Here is a 22,397-nt window from a genome sequence, read left to right as displayed (position 1 = left end):
ATTTTAGAAAATTGCACTGCTAAAGGCAAAACTGTATACCTACAGGGCAGCTGTGACTAAGCATTTTTTTACCAGCTTGGGTTGTCTCCACCACTAGATGACAGAGAAGTGGCCACTCCACTGTTATTCATGCCTCAGTTACCCCTAGATTAGACTACTGGTCTGCATGGATCTGTCAAAAAAGATGGTTCAGAAACTGTAGCTTGTGCAAAACACTGCCACCAGGCTGATATCAGGTAAAAGTAAGCAAAACAGTGTGACACCTGTTTTACTGAATCCAGTTCAAGATGTTGGCTTTGTCCTATAGAGCCGTGAATTGCAGAGTTCTAGGTCTAGTTCTTCTCATGGAGCACCTGCTCATGTATGAACTCTCATGAAACCTGACATTAGCAGGTGAGGCCCTGCTCCAGCTACCAAATTATCTGAAGCAAGACTGACCTCTATACAGAGCTGTTTTTCCTCCAATAACTGATCAAGAACCACAGAGTTTCTTCCCATATCTCCATTAGCCTTTTACAAATCAGATTTTTACCCCCACACAGCTTTTGGAAATCATGACTCCAAACAGCTGATTCAGTTCATATCATACGGGTAAAAAGGTAAAGGTAGTCCTCTGTGTAAGCACCAGCTGTTTTCAACTCTGGGGTGACGTTGCTTTCACAACGTTTTCACAGCAGACTTTTTACAGGGTGGTTTGCCATTGCCTTCCCCAGTCATCTGCACTTTCCCCCCAGCAAGCTGGGTACTCATTTTACCAACCTGGGAAGGATGGAAGGCTGAGTCAACCTGGAGCCAGTTACCTGAACCAGTTTCCGCTGGGATCGAACTCAGGTCGTGAGCAGAGGGTTCTGACTGCAGTACTGCGGCTTTACCACTCTGCGCCACAGGGCTCTTCATCATACTGGGTACTTTGTACATATTTTAATATGTTTTCTGAATACAGAATTTATATATTATTTTAACTTCTTACAAATTTGTAATAGTTTTAACTACATAGTACTTTGAAAACTTTTGCTGAAAAGCACAGGCATCTGTGCTCAGTAAGAAGGTCAATGAGCACACTTCAGTTTTCCTTTGTTCCAAAGTAACAGCATCACCTTCAGTACTACAACATTACTCAGGAAGTGCATCCCAAATAATTTAAATACAATTGCTGAGTTGTGCCACTGCGTGGGGCTACTTGGAGGAGTGCATTTAAAGAGGCGATCTCTTTAAATGCACTTGCCAAATCACGCCATGTCTCGGGAACTGCATTTAAAGAGACCATGCAAATAAATTCAGCAATGTCAGTTATTTTCCAAATCTCAATACAATACTGATACTGGGATTTGGGAATATTGGGAAATGCCAATATTTTTCAGTTTTGGTATCGACCCAGGGGTCGTTTTGTAGAAAAATAAGTCGTGGAGCTCATTAGCACAACTCATTAGCATATGTCACCCCACCCCTAGCCAAAAGCAACCCAATGCAAAAATGGAGAGCCCTGAGTGAGCAAGGCTTGCTTGGCTAGAGATCCAGCCAGCCCAAGCAGGCCTTGCTCACCTGGGGCTCTCCTGGGCCACCCTCCCAGTCAAAAGGCCAATGAGCCACCTGCCACCAAAAATCACATAAGAAGTGGAGAAAGGGTGATGCAGGCTTCTCCGGGGTTAATGAGGGCTGTTGGGAGGCATGGCAAAACCCCTGGTGGCTGGCTGGCTGCTCGCTCTTCTAATCCAGGGATTGTTATGCAGCTGCACCTACTATTCAATGGACAAGGTAGATGGGGAAGAAGAGGGGGAACCGTAAGAAAGGTTCAGGAGCTGCACTCCTGTGAGCTCCTGCTGAATCTGAGGCCTGCCCAAACCTGAAAAATACCAGGGTTTTTTGTGCACAACCTTACAGCTGACCCCTCCCATAACCTGGAAGAGGTGAGGCGAACCAATTAAGAATCCTTTCATGATGCCACTGACTTTCTTGGATTTTCAATAGCAAGTAGAAGAGGCACTCTTTGCCAGTCTTGGAACCTAACAAATGTAACCTCACCATGCTCCAGCACTTGTCATAGCAAATGCTGCAAGCTTTTAAATAAAAGATGTCATCTATACTGTTCCTCTGGTCTTGGACCCATGCCAATACCCCCAGTATTTTCTTTGCCATGAAACCATATTCCTTCTAATATGCTTCTTGGCTCAGTTCTAAAGCAGGATGTCTGTCATATAAGTTGCTTTTTTGTACATAGATTTCTTAATGAATTGGGGGGGGATCCACAAAAAGCACCTTCAAAACCTTTTCCTTCAGATCAATTACTCAGCACTGCAAATTTATACCCTACTTCACAAGTTTATTCAACACATTGTAACAACAAAATATCAGTGAGCAATGTGAAGAAAAGGCTTGATTTGATACTATGAACAGGGTCAGTGTTAAGGAATAGTGTTATATAATTGGTTCTGATCACTGAAGCGCAACCAGATAATTCTCTACCCGCCTTCAGACAAATCTGCTTTAGGTTTATGAAAAGTATATACCAGTTATTGAGGGTAATTCAGTACCACAGTCTTTTCTTCTTTTTTACAATACTTAGTCATCCTTTTTCTATATTCAACTGTGAGAAATTACAACACCACTTAAGTGGATACTGTGCCACTGAAATTATTCACCTTGGGCATGCCAAACTGGTTTCTTTCTTTTCTTAGAGGATCATCTCTCCCTTCCTACATCACAGAGGGTTGAGCCGATCCTAATCTTCCACTCATCTACACATTAATATTGGAAGTGAAAGAGTTGCATTGTGGATGTTTCCTGCCACAGAATAAGACACCATGATTACCTATGGACAAATTAATTTATGAAGCTCTAATTCACTGGTGATAAACATAAACGTTCTGCGTTGTGATACAATGAATGCCAACTAAAAATAATATGACTGTTTCTCCATTTTCAAGAAAGCAAGAAAAATGTATAGGACTCCCCCGTCTTCCCTTCTGCTTTGGAACAGTTCTCTACCCATTTATTCAATGAGGAGGAGGAGTTATGGTACAGCAGGACGACAGCCACAGAGTTCACAGCCCAGTCTCTGATATACATTTCCCATACTGTTAATGAAAAACAGTAAACCTCTTCGAAAATATACCTCAAAATACATTCAACATCCAAGGAAGCAATCTCTAACTGAAGGCAAATTACAAATAACTATTGTGACTATGGACTCTTCCACATGCTCAATTTATTCCTGATTTTCTTGATCCACAAACTTTGGGATTGGTTTGGGTTTAAGTTCTTCCATACATCTGCCCTCCCTCTGCATTTTCACAATTATGGAGTCTGTTTTTTCCCTCGCGTCTTAAAGAATCGGGATTTTCAAGGGAGGGTTGTGTTGTCATTGGTGGTGTCATCGGCAGTGTCACAGCACTTCACTCCTTTTAGTTTTTGTGCATATTTATATCAATATAGCAGTATAATTATAGGTTTGGCAGTTTCTCTGAATTCCCAGCTTGCCTTTTTAAAAAGTCACTAGCATCTTCCCTGGGGACATATGGCTTTTCTCTTATACCTTCATAAGGGAACAGTCTAAAGACTTACTTTTTAAATGAAAGGTGGAAATTCAGAGAACCTGCTAAACCTATCATTACAATGCCATATTGATATGTTGCTATTTTAATTCCTTTAAAAAAATAGAAAAAAATCCACTTGTCTTCAGGATAGGAGGGAGAAAAGGTGGTTTGATGATGATAACAGTCCAATCATTGAAAAGTGGGATGACGGTGGGTGGGGTTGGGTAGAACAAAGAAAACCAACAGAAACGTTAGGCACACAAAAAGGCAACTTGAAATCAGCTTCCAGGAAAAGAAGCAGGATCAACTGAAGCAGGATGGAGCCAGAGCCAATTTGAGCGGGGGGGGGGGGGGGAGGACATGCTGAAAAGCCCTACTTTTTTATCTTACATCAGTTGTGAAGGAAATACTAGAAGGGGGTGGACACCAATGTCTTGCAAACTTCATTCAAAGCTTTTTCAAAAGCACATGAAGTAGAACAAAATCCAAAGCAAATGTTCGAATTGGCAGGCATGAGGCAAGTACTTACAGCTGAAGATGCTTGGAGGCGGATGCTCTGTTACAAGTAGGCAGTTCTCTTCATCACTATTGTCCCCACAATCATTTTGTTGGTTACAGACCAGTGAGCCAAGATACAAGCATTTGCCACTGGTGCAGGTGAATTTGCACTCTGAAAAGCACAACAAAAGAAAAGCACATGTGAGTAGATAACTATTTTCTGTCTCATTGAATATCAGTGCAGCAGGAGCAGGTGACAAAAACAAATACACTTGAATTTAGTTGTATTTGTTGGTCATGATGGTAAAGGTTTCCTTAATATTACTTGAACCCTGAAACACATAGTACAATGTAGTTTAATAAATCACAGCTATGGAACATTGAAATTGCACGAGAAATTTCAAAATGGCAAAATGCAGCAGAAATACATCGAGTCTTATTCTTTGAAATGTCCCCCTTTCTGACAAAGCATGCTTTCTGCCCAAACAGTGGCAGAGATTATTTTGCATCCCATTCCCTCAGACAACAATCAATGGAGGTAGGGAATAAATAACAACTGCCTGGTAGTTCAAGCAATGAAATGACGGGTCAGGGGACTATTTAAAGGCATTCTGCAAGGGGTTGGCAGGATTGGCCATGGTTAAGAGCTTGTTGTTTAGATGAGTACCTAAAGGGGGGATGACAAACATAAGGCCTGGAACCAGTCGGTCCAGGACTCTTATCAGGTCTGCGAGCAACTGGTGCAAGGGAGGGAACAGAAGTGGGGAGAAACACTCCATCATGGCTTCAGCCCAGCAGAACAACCTCATCTGCAGCAGTCAAGCAGAACTATTTGCTTCAGTGACAGCCTCACTGGTAAGTTTGGAGCCACCACAGCTGTGTTCCTGCCAGCTCGGGGTTCCAAGGAGAGGTTACATGCCTCTCTGCTCAGCCTTCAGATCCAGGGATGCTGTCCCAATGGCCATGGGGATTGGCATTTGCACGTAAAAGTGTGCAGATAGTCCTTGGCTGGGGCCTGCTGTCAGCCAGCACCACCACTGTATTTACACCTCCCCATGCAGCAGCTGTGTTTTGGCCCTTGGAGGGCATTCTTTGGCAGTTTCTTCCATATCAGGGGTCTAATTCTGCCACTGAGCATGTGACTCAACAGACAGGCATCCCTCCCCCATGGACCACCTGGTGGCTTTGTACAGATGGTGCACACTCTCAAATCAGATGATCCAGTGGCCTTTGACCTCAGGTGACTTCTACCACATGGGGGTGGCACAGCTTGCCAATGATCTCTTGAATTCCCACCACTGCTGCACCATGGATCACCTTGGCAGGAGGAAGCCACAGCCTGAGCATCTCTGGCTCACTGGACTTTGCTTGGCCTGGGTCCTGCCGTGCATTTGGCCTTGGACCTAGGTCATCAACCCCCACCCCACAGTCAGGGAGGTTAGTTCAACTTGTCTTCCCAGTCCCCTTCCATGGTGACTCAGGGGCAGGGGGGAGCTCACAACATCCACCTCCTTACATTTTTGTTCAGGAGCCCAGACTCAGCATTGGCAGGGGAAGGGGTTTGCCCAGAGCATCTGTCCAGAGCTACACTGCTGGTTCTCCAGTCTGCCCATGTGAGTTTTCCTCTGCACTCCCCCCCACCCAGCCCATGGGGCTTTACAGTGAGGACACACCAACTTGGAGCTTTACAGTGAGGACACACCAACTCAGCTGCTATTCTTCATAAAGTTTATATCTCTGGTACCTGCCATTATGATTCACAGCACACATGGCCCAGCCCGACAAGATCACATTTATGTTAGATCCAGCCCTCATAACAAATGAGTTCAACTCCTCTGATCTAAAGCCTCGGAATATGAAGGGAGGCAACCAAACCAGCCAATTTGGTGTAGTGGTTAAGTGTGCAGACTCTTATCTGGGAGAACCGGGTTTGAATCCCCACTCCTCCACATGCAGCTGCTGGAATGGCCTTGGGTCAGCCATAGCTCTTGTAGGAGTTGTCCTTGATAGGGCAGCTTCTGGAAAGAGCTCTCTCAGCCCCACCCACCTCACAGGGTGTCTGTTGTGGGGGAAGGGGATAAAGGAGATTGTAAGCCGCTCTGAGACTCTGATTCAGAGAGAAGGGCGCGGTATAAACCTGCAGTCTTCTTCTTCACTCACAGTTGAGTGATTCCAAAATCAATGGGAAGAGTAATCCTTTGGTCCTGTGTGCATCATCATTTGAACTTTTGCACTATCTGGGGGGGTGAGGACGGGGCTGATGGGCAACATCTCTCTGCACAAGTCCGGCACAGGCAATGAAAAGCACAGTTTAGCCTGGAGCCATATTCACATGCGAGGAGGGCAGCCGAGAACCACCATGGTCCCCTTACAAAGATTCTGCCTCCTCCCATATGACTCTGATCCAAACCATGTGCTAATTTTGCAATTTTATATCTGCACTCACATACATGTATGTACCAATTTAAGGCATACTTCTTACATCTAATGGAAAGGAAAGGAAAGGTCACCTGTGCAAGCTTTAACACTCTGTGCCACAGGGCTCTTACATCTAATGGAGAGGACTGTAATTCACAAAAACGTATCACTTTAGTAAGTAAATCAGCAAGGTGCCTGTTTAAGTTTACCTCTGTATCTTACCTAGAACAAAAAGGAGCAGCAAAATTCATTACTTAGTGGTACATTGGCCTAGCCAGCAGAGTCAGAGCTCTTCCTTCCCTGCACCCATAAGTAGCAGCAGTGCAGAACTGCATTATAAGTAAAGTAAATTGAAATGCATTCTGAATGCACCATGACACTGGCTTCAGGGGCCTCCAGCCAACTTGGGCTCCAGGAATCATGTCCCTTCAGTCCCATCCTTTAAATGGCACCCTGGTTGTGACCCAAGGTGGGGTTGTCCAAATGTTGGCAAAACTGTAGTCCAGGTGCCAATTCACATGGCCAGTTTAGATGTCAACACAAATCTCCATTATTATTATTATTATTATTATTATTAGTAGTAGTAGTAGTAGTAGTAGCAGCAGCAGAAGAAGAAGATGGAGAAGGTGTAGGAGCTGGTTTTTATACCCAGCTCTTCACTACCCAAAGGAGTCTCAGAGCAGCTTACAATTGCCTTTCCTTCCTCTGCCCACAACAGATGAGTGAGGTGAGTTCTGTGAGGTGAGTTCTGAGCAGGGCTGGCACTAGGGGTTCTGCACCCCTGCCCCCCCCCACTCTAATCCTGTGCACAAAGCACACATGGCACGATGACATCACCTCAAAGTGATATCATTGTGATGGTGTGCTCTGCTGACTGGGCAGCAGCTGCTGCCCAGCCAGCTCCCTTTGAAGCGAGGAAAAGGGCTGGGCAAGGGGCAGGCCAAGCATTCTCAATCGGCCCTTTCTGATTGGCCCTTGCCCAGCCTTTTCCCTCTTCAGAGGGAGCAGGCTGGACTTCTGGCAGTGGCTGCATCCTTCTTCCTTCACCTCGATTCAGGGTGAAGCAAGAAGGATGCAGGCAGCTGCTGCACGGCCAGCTCCCTTTGAAATGGGGGAGAGGGCTGGGTAAGGGGCAGGCCGAGTGTTCTTGCTCGGCCTGCCCTTGCCCAGACTTCTCCCTCTTCAGAGGGAGCTGGGTGGGCTGTGGGCAGCGGCCACATCCTTCTTCCTTCACCCCGAATCAAGGGGACCAGGAAGGGTCAGAGCGAGCAGGGATGGGAAGGGGGCGCCTGCCCCTGCCCAACACCCCTATGGTGTGGTGGCACCCCAGGCAGCCACCTACCTCGCCGACTCCCACACACCGGCCCTCGTTCTGAGAAGAAAGTTGCAGTACTTCACTGCTGTGCAGCAAATGTATAAAATATAATGTCCTAACCAGGATAAAGTTAATTAAGCTATGGACTTAATTGCAAAGTTAATTACAAGTAAAGCATAAGTTTCTCTGTGTGCAGTTCAGAAGCAATAGCCAAATCATGATTTAACTGTCAAGTCCAAGCAAAGGTTTTATATTGATTTATAATTCTTATTTAAACACAAACCAAAGTTTGTCAATGGAGAAAGATTTCTAAGCCTTAATTTAAAGAATTTCTTCTGAATTTTTAAATTATATCTGAAGGTATCAGTTTCAGAGTCTTTTTACTGAAAATATGTATATGCAGCTTTTCTCCTAATCCATGAGTGATGGGAGTAAGAATATTGAAACTCCTATATTAATTGCATCCAACTAAAATATACAAAAACGATTATGATTTTTCTTCTGTATTTAAATGTAAGAATACACTGACTATACATACAAAAATATAACTCAAGAGTATTTTTAAATTAACTGCTTTTAAACTGAACTGTTTATTTTGCTTGATGCTAGAAATTCCCTAACATAAATTTTACTTGAAGCTCACCCTGGGCAACAGCTCCCTGTGTCTACGTCTGCTTGGACAGTTACCAACTCTGGACAAGACAAAATAACCATTAGCTACTGTCTCTGCATTTCAAAAAGCTTTAACGTTGCAAAATGTCTCAGTTTTGATATTGTAATCTGCAAGAATGTATCCAGACCCATAAAATTACTCCTCTGCCCACCTTTCTTAACTGCCAGATGGAGATTAACACACTGGAAGACTGCCACAGCTGAACACTCACTGTTTCACCCAATGTGCTCAATTCCCAAATGTCAGTATTGCCAAGCTGCTTGAATCCATTTCCAGAGCTTTCTTAGCTTGCTTGGCATGAAAGCCTTGCCCAACTGGTTCTAGATTTTTGTTGTTGTTTCCTATTATTACAAGAGATTAAAGCAAAGGGCTTACTTTCCCGAAAAGAGTTTGTTCTTCAGATGCAAAGGCCTGCCCCGTAGCCAGGATTTGGGAAGTCGGGGGGGGGGCTCACATTTTTTCGGGGGGCACTCAGTCGCCTCCCCACCTTAGCCTTCCATCCCACAATCACGCTGCCAGCACCCCCCCACACACACACAACCTTCAGTCAGGGCAGGATCTACAGAAATCAGAGAAATTGTTGGGGGGGGCACTAAAGGGACAGCTGCTGTGATCTTGTCCTAGTTCCAGCTATTTTTTCCTGCAGCAGAACTGACCAAAGAGGGAGAGCAAGAATACCACCAGAGACAAATCTCAGGAAACAGCCTACCTTTGTCTTTGTGCATTACAGTATTTTGAAGATCGCCCCCCCTTTCTTGTGACTTAAATATATACAAAAGCGGTGTTTCTTCCCTGATGTCAGATGTCTTGCTTTTGAGTGCACAAGGAAGTGGGGGGGGGGGGGTAATTAAGGCCATATACTTATTTTTGCATTCAGAAACAAATGGGCTGAATGCATCATTTCTCACTATGGCACCCAATACAAGCCGCAGCAGATTTTATTGTGAAGAATTTCCCCAAACAAGTTTACAGAGTAAAAAGTCACAAACTTACATAATTGGGAAGGATGAGATTCAAATGACACAACTGTGGGGAAGAAAATAGCCTGTCGCCCTGGCTAATGTGAAAGGAGGCATGGTCTGGAAGTTTGGAAGGCGCGCAGCTTGAAAAAGGGGGGGGGGGTTGGTTTTTGGTTTCCTGTGTCCAGTAGCTGCAGTGCAGATCTCACTGAGAGGATGGGACTGGCTGTGCTGAAGCAGCTGCTGCTTTAATGATCACTGGCGTTATCAGTGAGAGACAGAATGGTTGGGACTGGATTTCTCCTTCCTTCCCTTCTTTTAGAGATGGTTGAAATGTTTAGCCTCCATTCTGAACCATATATTAAACCCATCTTCTACTCTATTTTAATGTATTTTTTCCTAATGGCAAACTAGAATGATGTATATATTTATGCTACATGTTAAAAGGTAAATTAGTTGGACAGGAAAAACTTCTGGGGAAAAAAATGCCTTCTTTTTGACCCAGGTTTATTAGCAATAGAATAATTAGCAGGCATTCTCACATTCTGACATGTTACTGTTTTATGGTTTCCCACGCTAATTCAACCCGATCAAAGGTTTTCTGAATTTGTTAATTTTACTATTCTGCTATTGGTTTTTAACTTTGTACCACTTGGCATTCCAAACCCCACCAGCTATATGTGGCTCTGCTTACTGTACCTCATTCCTCATCTGAAGAAGTGTGCATGCACATGAAAGCTTACGTTCTGAATAAAACTAAGTTGGTCTTAAAGGTGCAATTGATCCCTATGTATCTATTAGGGTTACCAGCCAATGGCAGGCAGTGGTATTGGACGGGGGCGGGGAAGGAACATGGGGGCACAGTTGTTGCATGCAACGCGACATCTTTTCCAGGAGAAACCAGAAGTAGCATTACATCACTCTAGGAATCACCATAAACTCTATAAAAAAACAATATTTCCAGCAATTCCTAGAACAACATGCCATCACTTCCAAAAGTGATTTAAAAAAAAAAAATTATCCCACCTGTGAGGAAAAGCCCCCTACTTTTCATACATGTGGACATCGTGATCGCCAGTGTGGTTGCCAGGGTGCCTGGAGATTTGACTCTCACACATCTGCTCTAAGAAGTGGACTTTGCTTGCAGTTTCTAAGGCTTATGTGGATACTATAAGCCTCAGCTTTGCATTCTACATCTCTGAAGAGTGTTAGCCAGAACTACAGACATGCTCCAGCTGCTCCTTGTGTGCCCAGTCTTGGCCACTGCAGTGGAAGAAGCCAGGCCACCATGTTTCCAGCCTGCCTCCATGGGCCTAAAGCTAACAACAGCAGAATCCATCTTGCTTTCCTGACCCAAGCATACCCTGCCAGGCTGAACTCATTCCTTCTTAGTGGGAAAGTCACGTACACACCCTAGCCTGCAAGCAACCCATTTACCTCATGAATGGATTAACAGCTCCACTGTTGATCCTGATTGCTCAGCAATACCAGAACAATAACTCTTGCCCAGCAGAAGATGAGATAAGAGGAAGAACATCTCCTGTCTTCATCAAGTCTTTTGTCTAACCCGGGTGGTACCTAGGCCAGCATTTGATTCCCTATTGTCACCTTCCCAGCTAATCCCATTTAACCTTAAGTATCCAGCCATTCCCATTCTCACCCCAGTCTAATACCTTGGAGCCGCCCCAGGCAGCATTGTAGCTTGGAAATTTCCAGCTTCACCAGACTAAGGTGAAGTTCATTGGTCAAAACTGGCATCCAATTAGGTGTCAGCAAGGGATGTCCAGCCTTCTTGGTCATCACAGAGCCTCCCCCTTGCTCCTCCCCAAGACCTCCCAGCCCCTAAGGGTCTAAGAGAGTCTATTTAATCTCTGACCCAACTCCACTCCTGTGTGCATCTAACAGTATCCCAGTTCCACTGTCTAGATCCATCCCCAATTCTGGCCACAGTTTTGGGTCCATTTCCCCTGTCCTCTTATGTCGCCATTGGAAACCTTCCCTGAAGACGACGATGGTAAATATGACCCTGTTTGTCTACCCATATATGTTCCCCTATCAATCTATCTGTGTTTCCTAGACCTGTGTGAATGTGTGAGTGTTTTGTATTTTTACCTTGTGTGAAAGAACTATTATTCTAAATAAATTACAATTGGTTTTACTAAATTAGAGTCCTTTATTGAGCATTGACTATCTGAATGGTTGAGCCTGGTATACACAGATAACAAAGATTCCTATTGGGCCAGCTGTCTCTCAATCTAATTCCCCAATCTCATTTTGAGAGCAGTTACCCTAACACACCACCCAAAGGAGCAAAGATGGGAAGCATGGGTTCCTGGTGCATAGCACCCGTAGCAGGAGACTTAGCAACCCTGGTATCAGTTCACAATATATAATGCAGGGTTCCCTGACATGGTAACTGTAGGCGCCATTGTGCCAGCTGGCAGCTTTTCTGGTGCCTCCAAGAGCTTTTAGGAAGTGGGTGGGGCCATGTAGGGCTTTGCCCAGTAAGACTTCTGACTGAGTTCTGGAGATTTGATTGGCTCTGCTAATTTTTTTTTAAATTGCTTTGATAGCAGCTGCCACCACTGCACAAAGATCTATGTTGTGTCCCTGTAGTTATGCTGTGGTAATCTTTTTGTGGCTTGCTCGGCCTCCTGTGGCAGCCACTTTGTGACAGCCATTTTGTTGCTGTACCTACCATGCTGTGTCAGAATTCCAAAAGTGTCTGCAGGCTCAAGAAGGTTGGGGATCTCTGCTCTAATGTATGTAGAGCCAAAGTCTGCTTAAACCCCATTCGTTCCCATAGGATGTAGGTGAGATTGCGTACATACACAATAGATAGCTTGTGGGTCAAAAATGGTAGTATTGCGCTGTGGCCAGGGTTGCTGGTACAATGTCATCGTAATGTTCATCCAATGGCTCAGCCTTATTAAGAAGCTGCAACTCTATTCTGCAGAAGGTAAATCCTCCAAACAGAAATGCAAAGTATTTCTTTATAAAAATTCAAGTTAAACCACATACATTCAGAAGGCAGCATTTCGAAAATAAGCACCAAAGAAACTGGGGTCAAATAATTTGATGCATATATACTTTGGCTGCTAAACACAGTTGTAATCATTGGATGCTGAACTGTGAAATGTAATGTTGTCATCATTTCAATGCTTATTTTACACATGCTGTGTCCACTCACCCATATACAATCCCATTCCATTCCATTATGCTTAATGCTTTCAGACTTCCTTTGCACTTGATTTCATAATGTGAATAGCCTACTATTGTTTTCTCATCTCATTTGACACAAAGCACTTCTAACTACAGGTAAATGCTGTCTGTTTTTAAAAACAAGACCAACTTCTATGAAGAAAAGCCTGAATCCCTCCCCGCTCCCCCCCACCCCACAACAGATTGAAATTCTTGATTGGCCATCATTTCATATATTGCTTACATTTTAACCTCCTCTTTCCCTTTAAAAAGATGAGCATGGCAGACATGCTCCTTCACTTAAAAATCAACAAAACAATCTCATGAAGTTGATTAGACTGACGATGACTAGTACAGTATGTTTTGTTGTTGTGGCTGCTACAGTTAAATCTAAAACCAGCTCACTTGGCTCTAGTAACTGTCCTATGCAGCATACAAATCATGGCCCCATGCATTCTTAACAACTCCCTATGTGAGAATCTGAAGAATACTAGGCATTTTTTTAAAAAAAAAGATGTTTCTAATCCTGAAAATCTATGATAAAACTGGAACTGTGATGGCAAAGAACAAAAAGAGGAACTGTGATCAAAGGGTGCTTATCAGTGGCACTTTACTGGCTCTAGAGGTAAATCAAAATTTGTCCAGAGAAGAATGAATGTTAAGAGTACAGAAAATGATCCCTTCCTTTCCTTTAACCTGATTAAAGCTCATTGACTAAAAGTCTTGAGCAGTCAAAAACCCATCTGTTAAGTAACATCATTTGGATACAACACTAAACCAGTGGAAAAATCTTGCAACAGAAAGGGTAAAGTTTGGAAACCTGTCAGATAAATGGAGTAAAACTAGCTTATGGTGAGACAAAAATGAAAAATTCTCTAGGTGCTGTGTTAAAAACCTCTTTCTAAGGCTAATATAAAGAGGACACTCCAGCAAAATATGTATTAAAGTACCAATTTTCCCTTGAGGACAATCACATAGGTGGTCTGAGTAAGGAATCTTTCCTAAGCTTCTCTTCATAACAGGAGCTGGCTGAACATTCAATTGAATTAATAAGAAAGCTCTAAAATTAATTTGGGATAGTTCGATAAAATGCATAGGAAGGCAGTGATTTTGGAGGAGGAATATAAAAAAACACAGAAGAGCAAACCCTGTGGGCATGAGACCATGTGCTCAAATAATCCCTTCCTTGGATATTCTTTTCTATATAGGACTTAACAGTGCCAGATTCCAGGCCTGTGAGGAAAGGCTGAAAGAACTGGGTTTGTTTTGCCTGAAGAACTAAATAATAATAATAACAATAATAATATTTAATTTGTATCCCGCCCTCCCTGCCAAAGCAGGCTCAGGGCAGCTCACATAGCATAACATAAAATACAAACATTACAATAATAAAAGCACACTGGTTACACAACATATTACATATTACAATTCACTTATATACTATTACATTAAAACCATCAAATTCAGTTCCAACAAATTAGTTTGGTAATAATAATAATAATAATAATAGATTTTATTTATATCCCGCCCTCCCCGCCTAGGCGGCTCAGGGCGGCTAACAACATTCCATACATTAACATAAATAGGTAAAACTTTAAATTTAACAATTAAAAATTTAAACATATAAAAACCAGTTGATTGAGTTAAAATACATAATTTAAGTTATATTAAATGTGTCTGGCAGCAATAAAACTGTTCTGGCGCTGGTTCTGCCAGTTTAGATAGTTCCATGGTAATATTATAGATGGCGGTTCTTTTATTCCTAGCAACTCAGCAGTCGATATCAGTATAGGCTTGTCTGAAAAGGGCGGTCTTGCAGGCCCTGCGGAACTGGTCAAGGTTCCGCAGGGCCCGCACTTCCTCCGGAAACTTGTTCCACAGTGCAGGAGCCGCAGCTGAAAAGGCCCGTGCTTTGGTGTTTTGGAGTTTGACCTCTCTCAGCCCAGGGATGGTCATTTTATTTTTACCCACTGACCTCAGTGCCCTCTGGGGTTCATATGGGGAGAGACGGTCCCTTAGGTAGGCTGGTCCTCGGCCATATAGGGCTTTAAAGGTAATAACCAACACTTTGTACTGGACTCGGTAGGTGATTGGCAGCCAGTGCAGTCCGCGCAGCCCCGGCCGTATGTGCTCCCATTTCGAGAGCCCCAATAGTAGCCTGGCCGACGCGTTCTGCACCAGCTGCAGCTTCCGGGTCCGGCACAGAGGTAGCCCCAAGTAGAGGGCATTACAGTAGTCCAATCTTGAGGTGACCGTTGCATGGATCACTGTTGCGAGGTCACGACGTTCCAGGAAGGGGGCCAACTGCCTTGCCCACTTCAGGTGGAAGAATGCTGACTTGGCAGTGGCTGCTATCTGTGCCTCCATTGATAATGAAGGCTCCAGTAAAACGCCCAAACTCTTTACCTGGCGCACTGGTTTCAATGGTGCGCCGTCGAAAGTTGGGAGAGCTATTTCCCCTCCTAGGGCGCCGTGACCCACACAAAGGACCTCTGTCTTCGCTGGGTTCAACTTCAGCCCACTCAATCTGAGCCACGTCGCTACAGCCTGCAGAGCCCGATCTAGGTTCCCTGGGGCAGAGTCGGGCCGGCCGTCCATTAGCAGATAGAGCTGGGTGTCATCTGCATATTGATGGCAACCCAGCCCAAACCTCTGGACAATCTGGGCAAGGGGGCGCATATAAATGTTAAACAGCATTGAGAGAACTGCTCCCTGAGGCACCCCACAATCAAGTGTGTGCCTCTGGGAACGCTCACCCCCAATAGCCACCCTTTGTCCCCGACCAGAGAGGAAGGAGGAAAGCCATTGCAAGGCCAACCCCCCAACCCCTATGTCGGCGAGGCGGCGCTTTAGCAACTGATGGTCGACTGTGTCAAATGCTGCCGACAGGTCTAGTAACATCAGTACCGCAGCGCCACCCCGATCCAGTTGCCGCTGAAGGTCATCTACCAAGGCGACCAGCACCATCTCCGTCCCATGGCCCGGTCGGAACCCAGACTGGCATGGGTCAAGAACGGAAGCGTCATCTAGGAACCTCTGTAGCTGCAACGCCACTGCCCTCTCAATGATTTTACCTAAAAATGGTAAATTAGACACTGGACGGTAATTCGCCAATTCGGCCGGGTCTGCTGTACATTTTTTTAAGAGAGGGCGAACCAACGCCTCTTTCAAGGGCGTTGGGAAATGCCCCTCTGTGAGGGATCTATTTATGATGTCCCGTAAAGGACATCTAAGCTCCCTCTGGCAAGATTTAATCAGCCAAGAGGGGCAAGGATCCAAATCACATGTTCTTGGGCGAGCAGCGGAGAGGATCCCATCGACTTCCTCCCGGTTGAGCGGATCGAAGTGATCCAGCACCAAGCCCGAAGACAGGCACGGAGCCTCAATTTCGCTCACTGTTTCCAAGGTGGTAGGCAGGTCTTGGCGGAGCAATGAGATTTTATCTGCAAAGTATTTCGCAAATGCCTCACAGCCAGTCTCCAATTCTCTAATGTTTGGTTTGCCTTGTGGCAGTGTTATGAGGTCCCCAATTATTCTAAACAATTGTGCTGGGCGCGAGTTTGCAGATGCAATCTTGGTTGCAAAGTAGTTTTCTCATAAGACTTCATAAACGTTCTGTAGGATGTTCTCATTGCTTCGTCCCGAGTATGTCTCCACTGCCTCTCTAGTTGTCTGAGCCCTTGTTTCAGCTGGCGCAATTCCAAGGTATACCATGGGGCTAGCCTCATACGAGGGCGCAGAGGGCGCCGGGGTGCTATTTCGTCGATGGCCCTGGTTAGCCGGTCTTGCCAGGTCTCCACAAGGCCATTGAGGGAATTGCTAGTGGGCCAAGGGTCCCTCAGGGCCGTTTGGAACCGTTCCGGGTCCATCAGGCTCCGGGGGCGAGCCAAAATAGACTCTCCGCCCATACAGGGTTGGGTGGCATCCCCACACGGGCCTTGAGGGCTAGGTGATCCGACCATGGTACCGCTTCTGCCGCGACACACAGAGTGTGTCGAGGCGTAATTTCATCAATGACTCTGGAGAGCCGGTCATGCCAGGACTCAACCAGTTCATCAAGAGAGTTGCCAGGGGGCCAGGGATCCCGTAGAGCCATTTGGAACCTCATCAGAATCTGCAGGCGAGCCAAAATAAGCTCACCACCCAAACGGGCTTGGGGTGGAACATCCACACGAGCCTTGAGGGCAAAGTGGTCTGACCACGGCACCACCTCTGCAGTAATATCATCCACCAAAACCCCGGCCGCAAAGATCAAATCTAACATGTGCCCCACCTGGTGAGTGGGCGATGTAAGAAATTGGGAGAGTCCCAGTGTCGCCATGAATGACACTAGGTCCATCGCCTGACTGGAGGCTGCGTTGTCAGCATGGACATTGAAGTAACCCAGGATCACAAGCCTTGGGTACTCCAATGCCCAGCCTGCTACAACCTCGATCAGGGATGGTAAGGCGCTGGCTGGTGCGTTAGGTGGCCGGTACACAAGCCATATCGCCAACCCCTCCTCAACATCCCTTGCCAGACCAGCACATTCAATACCGTTGATCTCTGGGGCTGCGGAAGCCCTAAAGGAGTAAGCCTCTCATATGAATAGAGCTACCCCTCCCCCCCACCTGCTAGTCCATGATTGGTGAAAGACTGAGTAACCCGGGGGAACCGTTTGGGAGAGGGCCACAGTGTCTCCCTCTCGCACCCTGGTCTCAGTCACGCAAGCCAGGTCCATGTCCTGCTCGAGCAGAAACTCTTGGAGGACCGAGGTCTTATTATTTATGGACCTGGCATTGCTTAAAACCAATGATGGAGGCGAGTAATTCAACCTGGCCCCACTACCTGTCACCGTTGGGATGCGAAGGTGGCCAAGCATAACCTTGTCTCGGCCTCCTTCCCTTATACTGATGTCTGTTCCCACTGTCATACCTTCCCCTCCCCAGGAGTACTGAAATCCCCAGGCCTGTCATCTCCCACTGGTCTCTACTTCAGCCTCAACCAATGTAGAAAGCACAGCTCACACCCTGCAATTAATTAACTCCCCAATCCTCTCCATCCTTGCCAATCCAATTCCCCTTAATTTACCAACCTGCCAATTCTAAAAGTTAACCAACCAATTAAGCCCAACCCACAATCTCCCTTTTAAATTAATTAGCTAAAATACTTAAATTAGTTCTAATGGCATTACTAATTATAGAAACCCTTCCCAACAATAAAACACCCTTAATTAATTTGCCAAAAATATATATTCTATCTGAAAGCCAATCAATTCAACAATAAATTCATCTATAAATTAGTTAACTAAAACAATTAATCAATTAACAGTTAAATTCAATCATTATAAATTAGCAGCTCGGAGATAGTTGGAGGTAGATGTTATAACAAAATTAAGTGCTGCTGTGCCTCTATAGTGCAGATGTTGTGCAAAATATCCTCCAAGTGTGGTTGTGCAAAAGCAGGGTCCCCAGTTCTCCAAAGTGCGGTCTTCAGTTCTTCGTCCTTTTGAGCAAAATCTTTAGCCCGTTGACCCCTCTGCACAGCTTGGCAGACCCGGGGGGCGGGTAAAGGCCCCCCACGCACCTCCTCACTGCGCAAACAGGGACTCCAGGAGCTCCACTAGCTCCGCTCGTGGTCGGCGCCCAGAACGGCTGTTTGTAATATTCCCAGCCCGAGTCAGAGACACAGTAGCAGCTGACTGCCACTGCTGGAGGAAGCGCTGATGGAATTGCAGCAAGCAGAAATTCTGCATCCATGGCAGCCCAGGTGCCTTCTACTGCCTTCCTGGCGCCTCATCTGGCGGTCCAGCTGCCACCGGTGTCTCCTCTCTGATGGCCCGCTCTCCGGCATCTGACCCCGCCAGTGCCTGACGTTCCGCTCACCACACGACCCCACTCGGTCCTGCTCACCACTCGGCTCCGCCCAGCCTTGTCCACACAGCAGGCCATGGTAACGGCAGCCCTCCACATCAGCGCCAGGCCCAACTCACCAAAATGGTAGGTGATGTTTCTTTGTCTCTCTCTTTGTCTCTAGTTGTACCACACATTCCTCTTCAGGAGAATTATCCAGAATCTTAAACATTGCTCCTGATCTTCTTCCTCTCCACGCATTCTCATGAGAAACTCTTTTCCCGACCTTTAGCTGAAGACTATGAGGAGACAATCAAATTCTGCAAATGCCTGGAGTGCTGTCAAATGGAAGAAGGCAAAGACTCAGTCCAGTGGGTGTGAAGTTACCAGAGAGTGTATTTCGACTATGGAACAAATTATTGGATATGCGGGGTGTAGTGTATTGAGAGCTTCAAGTGAAGACCCTTTGTTTGAGAGGCTCCTTGCAGCTGCACTCGGATTGGCTGCTCTTGTGGAGCCAGCCAATCTGGTAACCTCTATGGGCTAATGCTCTGGAGAATGGGGTTTCCATAGCGCCTGATGCTTCTGTTGGTGGGTTTGTATTCTGGGGGTGTGTTTTGGTGGCAGGTTATGTGTATATAGTGATGTGTATATAGTTGTGGCTTGCCATGTATGTTTTTCAGTGGTGTTTTCGCTAATAAAGAGTTATGCTGAAGTCACTCTAGCATCTGAACCCACTACTTTACAGGGGTGGTCCTCCTTCACTGGAGTGCCTCACTAAGCAGCTCAACAGGGGTTCAATTTTAATTAATGTTTTTATGCTTTTGTATGTGTGTTTTGATTGGTTTTGTGATATGCTTATGATGTGCTTTACTATTTATGTTTTTAATTTGTGATCCACTTTGGTGGCCCTAATGAAAGCAGAAAGGGAGTGTATACATTTTGTAAACAAACAGCCACCAAAATGCTCTAGATATCAATTGCCTGAACTGAATCAAAGGATGAACTAGGCAGAATCACTGGAGCTGCACTGCAGGCTAAGAAATTATATCTGAATGGAAAAAATATGGCAATTTGTAGAAACCTAAATTAATTACAATTGCATTTTGAATGTTAAAGGAATATAACAAATTAGTCAAGTGCAGAATCTTTTTTTTACATTTCATTGTAGCGTATATAAAAAGAAAAAAGTTTCAGCTGCCTAACGATATTTGATTAACTGCCAGGTTGGTAAAATTTATGCTAATTACATGCAAATAAAGAAAACCAATTAGCTGTAGCTAGTTTCCATTATCGTCCTTGGTACTGAAAGCGTCACATACTCTCCTGTCTCAAAGAATTCTCTAATAAGAAAATCTTTTGACAGAGTTTTTGTCAACTGCATTGTAGGTTAAGTGCAGGCATGCATCACTAGAGCTCATATAAATGCACAAACATGTTAGAGTGAGAAATGCAGAATGGCTGGACATTGGGGGGTGCTGCATCACTCTAAGTGTGTACAGGCGTTATCTCCTAGAATGAAATGTGTCTCTTTGTCTTAACCTGGGCGCTGCCCTCTGACCTGTTTTCTGTCCTCTCATTTTCTCACATGGCCTTTCTTGGAGACACACATCCCTGCAGGTCTCTCTTGTAGATACAATGTCCTCATACATGATGCTGGACAAATTGGCTATTTGTAATAGGGAAAATACTCTTTAGATTAGACTTCCTTCTTCTTTTTTTACTGCATCCTGAAAGTGAATTGGATCTACTTGAAAAAAATTGTTTACTTTTTTTTTGCAATATACTTTTTTGATATCCCAATAGTTCAATAACCTTTATTGGCATGAAAATATCCCAGTACAACAGACTACATTTTTAAAACACTGTCCAAAAGCACACACACCAGGTTTGTGTTATTTTTAATAGTGAAGACACTGAATTAGATCCAGCAAGCCACTAAGACAAAGATTGTCCTCGTTTTCCCCTCTCCCTCATTTCTGAGGCTGGGAAAACAGATTCCTGGAATTGCAGAACCTGCATGGAGTAACAACCACACAGACCATTGGACTGTAATGAGAAGGGCAAAGTGGCAAATTGTTCCCTCTTCTGTCATGCAGCTCTACAGGTCAGGCCTGTAGCCACTGGAGATTAGTTGGGAGTAGGGTTGCTAGATGTGTATGGAAAATACCTGGGGACTTTGGGGGTGGAGCAGAAAGGCAGTGTATACATTTTCTAAACTGGGAGAGGGTGGGGTTTGGGGAAAGGAGGGGCCTCAACATGGTACAATGCCATAGAATCCACCTTCAAAGCAGCCATTTTCTCCAGGGGAACTGATCCCTGCCAACTGGAAATCAGTTGTAAAAGCAGGAGATCTCAAGACTACACCTGGAGGCTGGCAACCCTATTTGGGAGCATATGCACCTCCAAAATCCCAGCATTCATTTGTTGAAAGTTTCTGTTTTGTTGAACAGATTGTTGCAAGCAGTTTTGGCCCAGATTATCTAAAAAAAAAAAAAAATCCAGATTACCTATCTTCACTATGGATCCAGACTAGAGGTTTCTACAGACAGAAAGAAATCTCTAGTCTTGTTTTACCACCTCTTTCCTCCCTCAAGAGCCCCAAATGCCTCCCATCCTGTTCTTGTAGGAAAATCAGCCTCCCAGAAACAAGATGTTAGAGGTCATTTTGTGCAGTCACAAGGAAGGGTGCTGTGGAAAAAAATCAGTGGTCTATGGGTAAAAATCCTTTCACCTCCAGAAACTTTAGTCTGGATACAACCTTTTGATCTCATTGTGTTGTGTGTGCTTGTATTTATACAATCACCTTGCGTTTCCATAATACAATTACTAGCATCCCTCCAGAAAAAAAAATCTCATTCACTAAACTAGAGTTTCCAGAATTTCTACCTTTCTTCTCAAGAAAAATCGAACTAGAAGAGAAAGGCCAGCGTAAAAAAAAGAAACTACTCTGGATTCCAGTAATGCTCTTCAATTTGAACAGAGTCAATAGAAGATATCTTAATTACAGTCTGCATTGTAAGAAAGTTATTCAAAACCAAATATCTTTCTCTACTTTGCCAACACATACGTCTGTTTTTCCCTTCCAGATAAATGCCCAAAGAGAAGATGTAAGGAAAGTCAATTAATCAAAGACAATAGACACCTGACCTCTCTCTGTGACCCTGTTGAAGAGTCCCACTTAAAGGTCCACTGCTGGGGAGAAGATGGGCTGCTGCTTTAGCAGCTGTGATGACAACACATGGTATTTCTTTGCTGGCTCAGTAAAGCATCACAAATAGAGAGATCAGAAGCAATTACTTCATATCTGAGTTCAATACAAGGCATTAACCACTGACTTTGGATCTCACATCCAAAAGTTGCTACATTAACATCCAGTCTGCTCCTATCTGCATAGCCCCCTGCTCAGTTCTATTTCTTGGTCACTCTAGTAATAGATTACCAGCGAATGCTGGTAATTTGATCTTTAGTTCCTCTACCTCTAAGAAACCCAGCTTGAACTTCTGGTAGTTCCTGATCGACATACTGCTGAAGCCAAGCTTGTAGGATCTTTATCATGACCTTGCTGGCATGTGAAATGAGTGTATAACTATTTCAGAGAGTGTTTAAAGGACAAATTTATGTCATTACTCTATGAGGGGAGGGGAGAGGAGAGAATGGGGGAAGTCAGGTTTGGTGAAAAAATGTTGATGTCCTCAACCATAGGCCCAGTGGAACATCTCTGTCTTACAGGCCCTGTGGAACTGCTCTAGGTCCCACACGGCATGCTTGTTATTAGGCAGAGAGTTTTACCAGACCAGCGTCAAGAAGGGCCTGGTTCTGGTTGAGAACAGCCAGATATCTTTTGGGCCAAAAAGTTCCTTTCCCCCAAGCATAACACTATAAAGAAGGGCCCTTTGAAGAATTTCAGTTTTTGAGTAAGAAATTATAGGCTTGAATTTTACAAGGAAGTGTGTTTTTGGATTGGGG

At 44.7% G+C, this 22,397-nt stretch overlaps 1 protein-coding gene across 2 annotated transcripts in view; it reads right to left on the bottom strand.

Moving 5' to 3' along the window:
* The window catches only part of LDLRAD4 (low density lipoprotein receptor class A domain containing 4), a 405,903-nt gene that overhangs the window by 217,575 nt on the left and 165,931 nt on the right, over positions 1–22,397 (bottom strand). For both annotated transcript variants that reach the window (XM_060244045.1, XM_060244044.1), the window contains exon 3: positions 4,063–4,203. In XM_060244045.1, coding sequence (XP_060100028.1) covers positions 4,063–4,203 — 141 coding nt within the window. The remainder of the gene's footprint in view (positions 1–4,062; positions 4,204–22,397) is intronic.

This window comes from Heteronotia binoei, chromosome 7 (assembly GCF_032191835.1).
Source record: "Heteronotia binoei isolate CCM8104 ecotype False Entrance Well chromosome 7, APGP_CSIRO_Hbin_v1, whole genome shotgun sequence".
Classification (NCBI taxonomy): Eukaryota; Metazoa; Chordata; class Lepidosauria; order Squamata; family Gekkonidae; genus Heteronotia; species Heteronotia binoei.
Note: the sequence above shows the minus strand (reverse complement) of the source record. Positions and strands in the feature narration are given on the sequence as shown.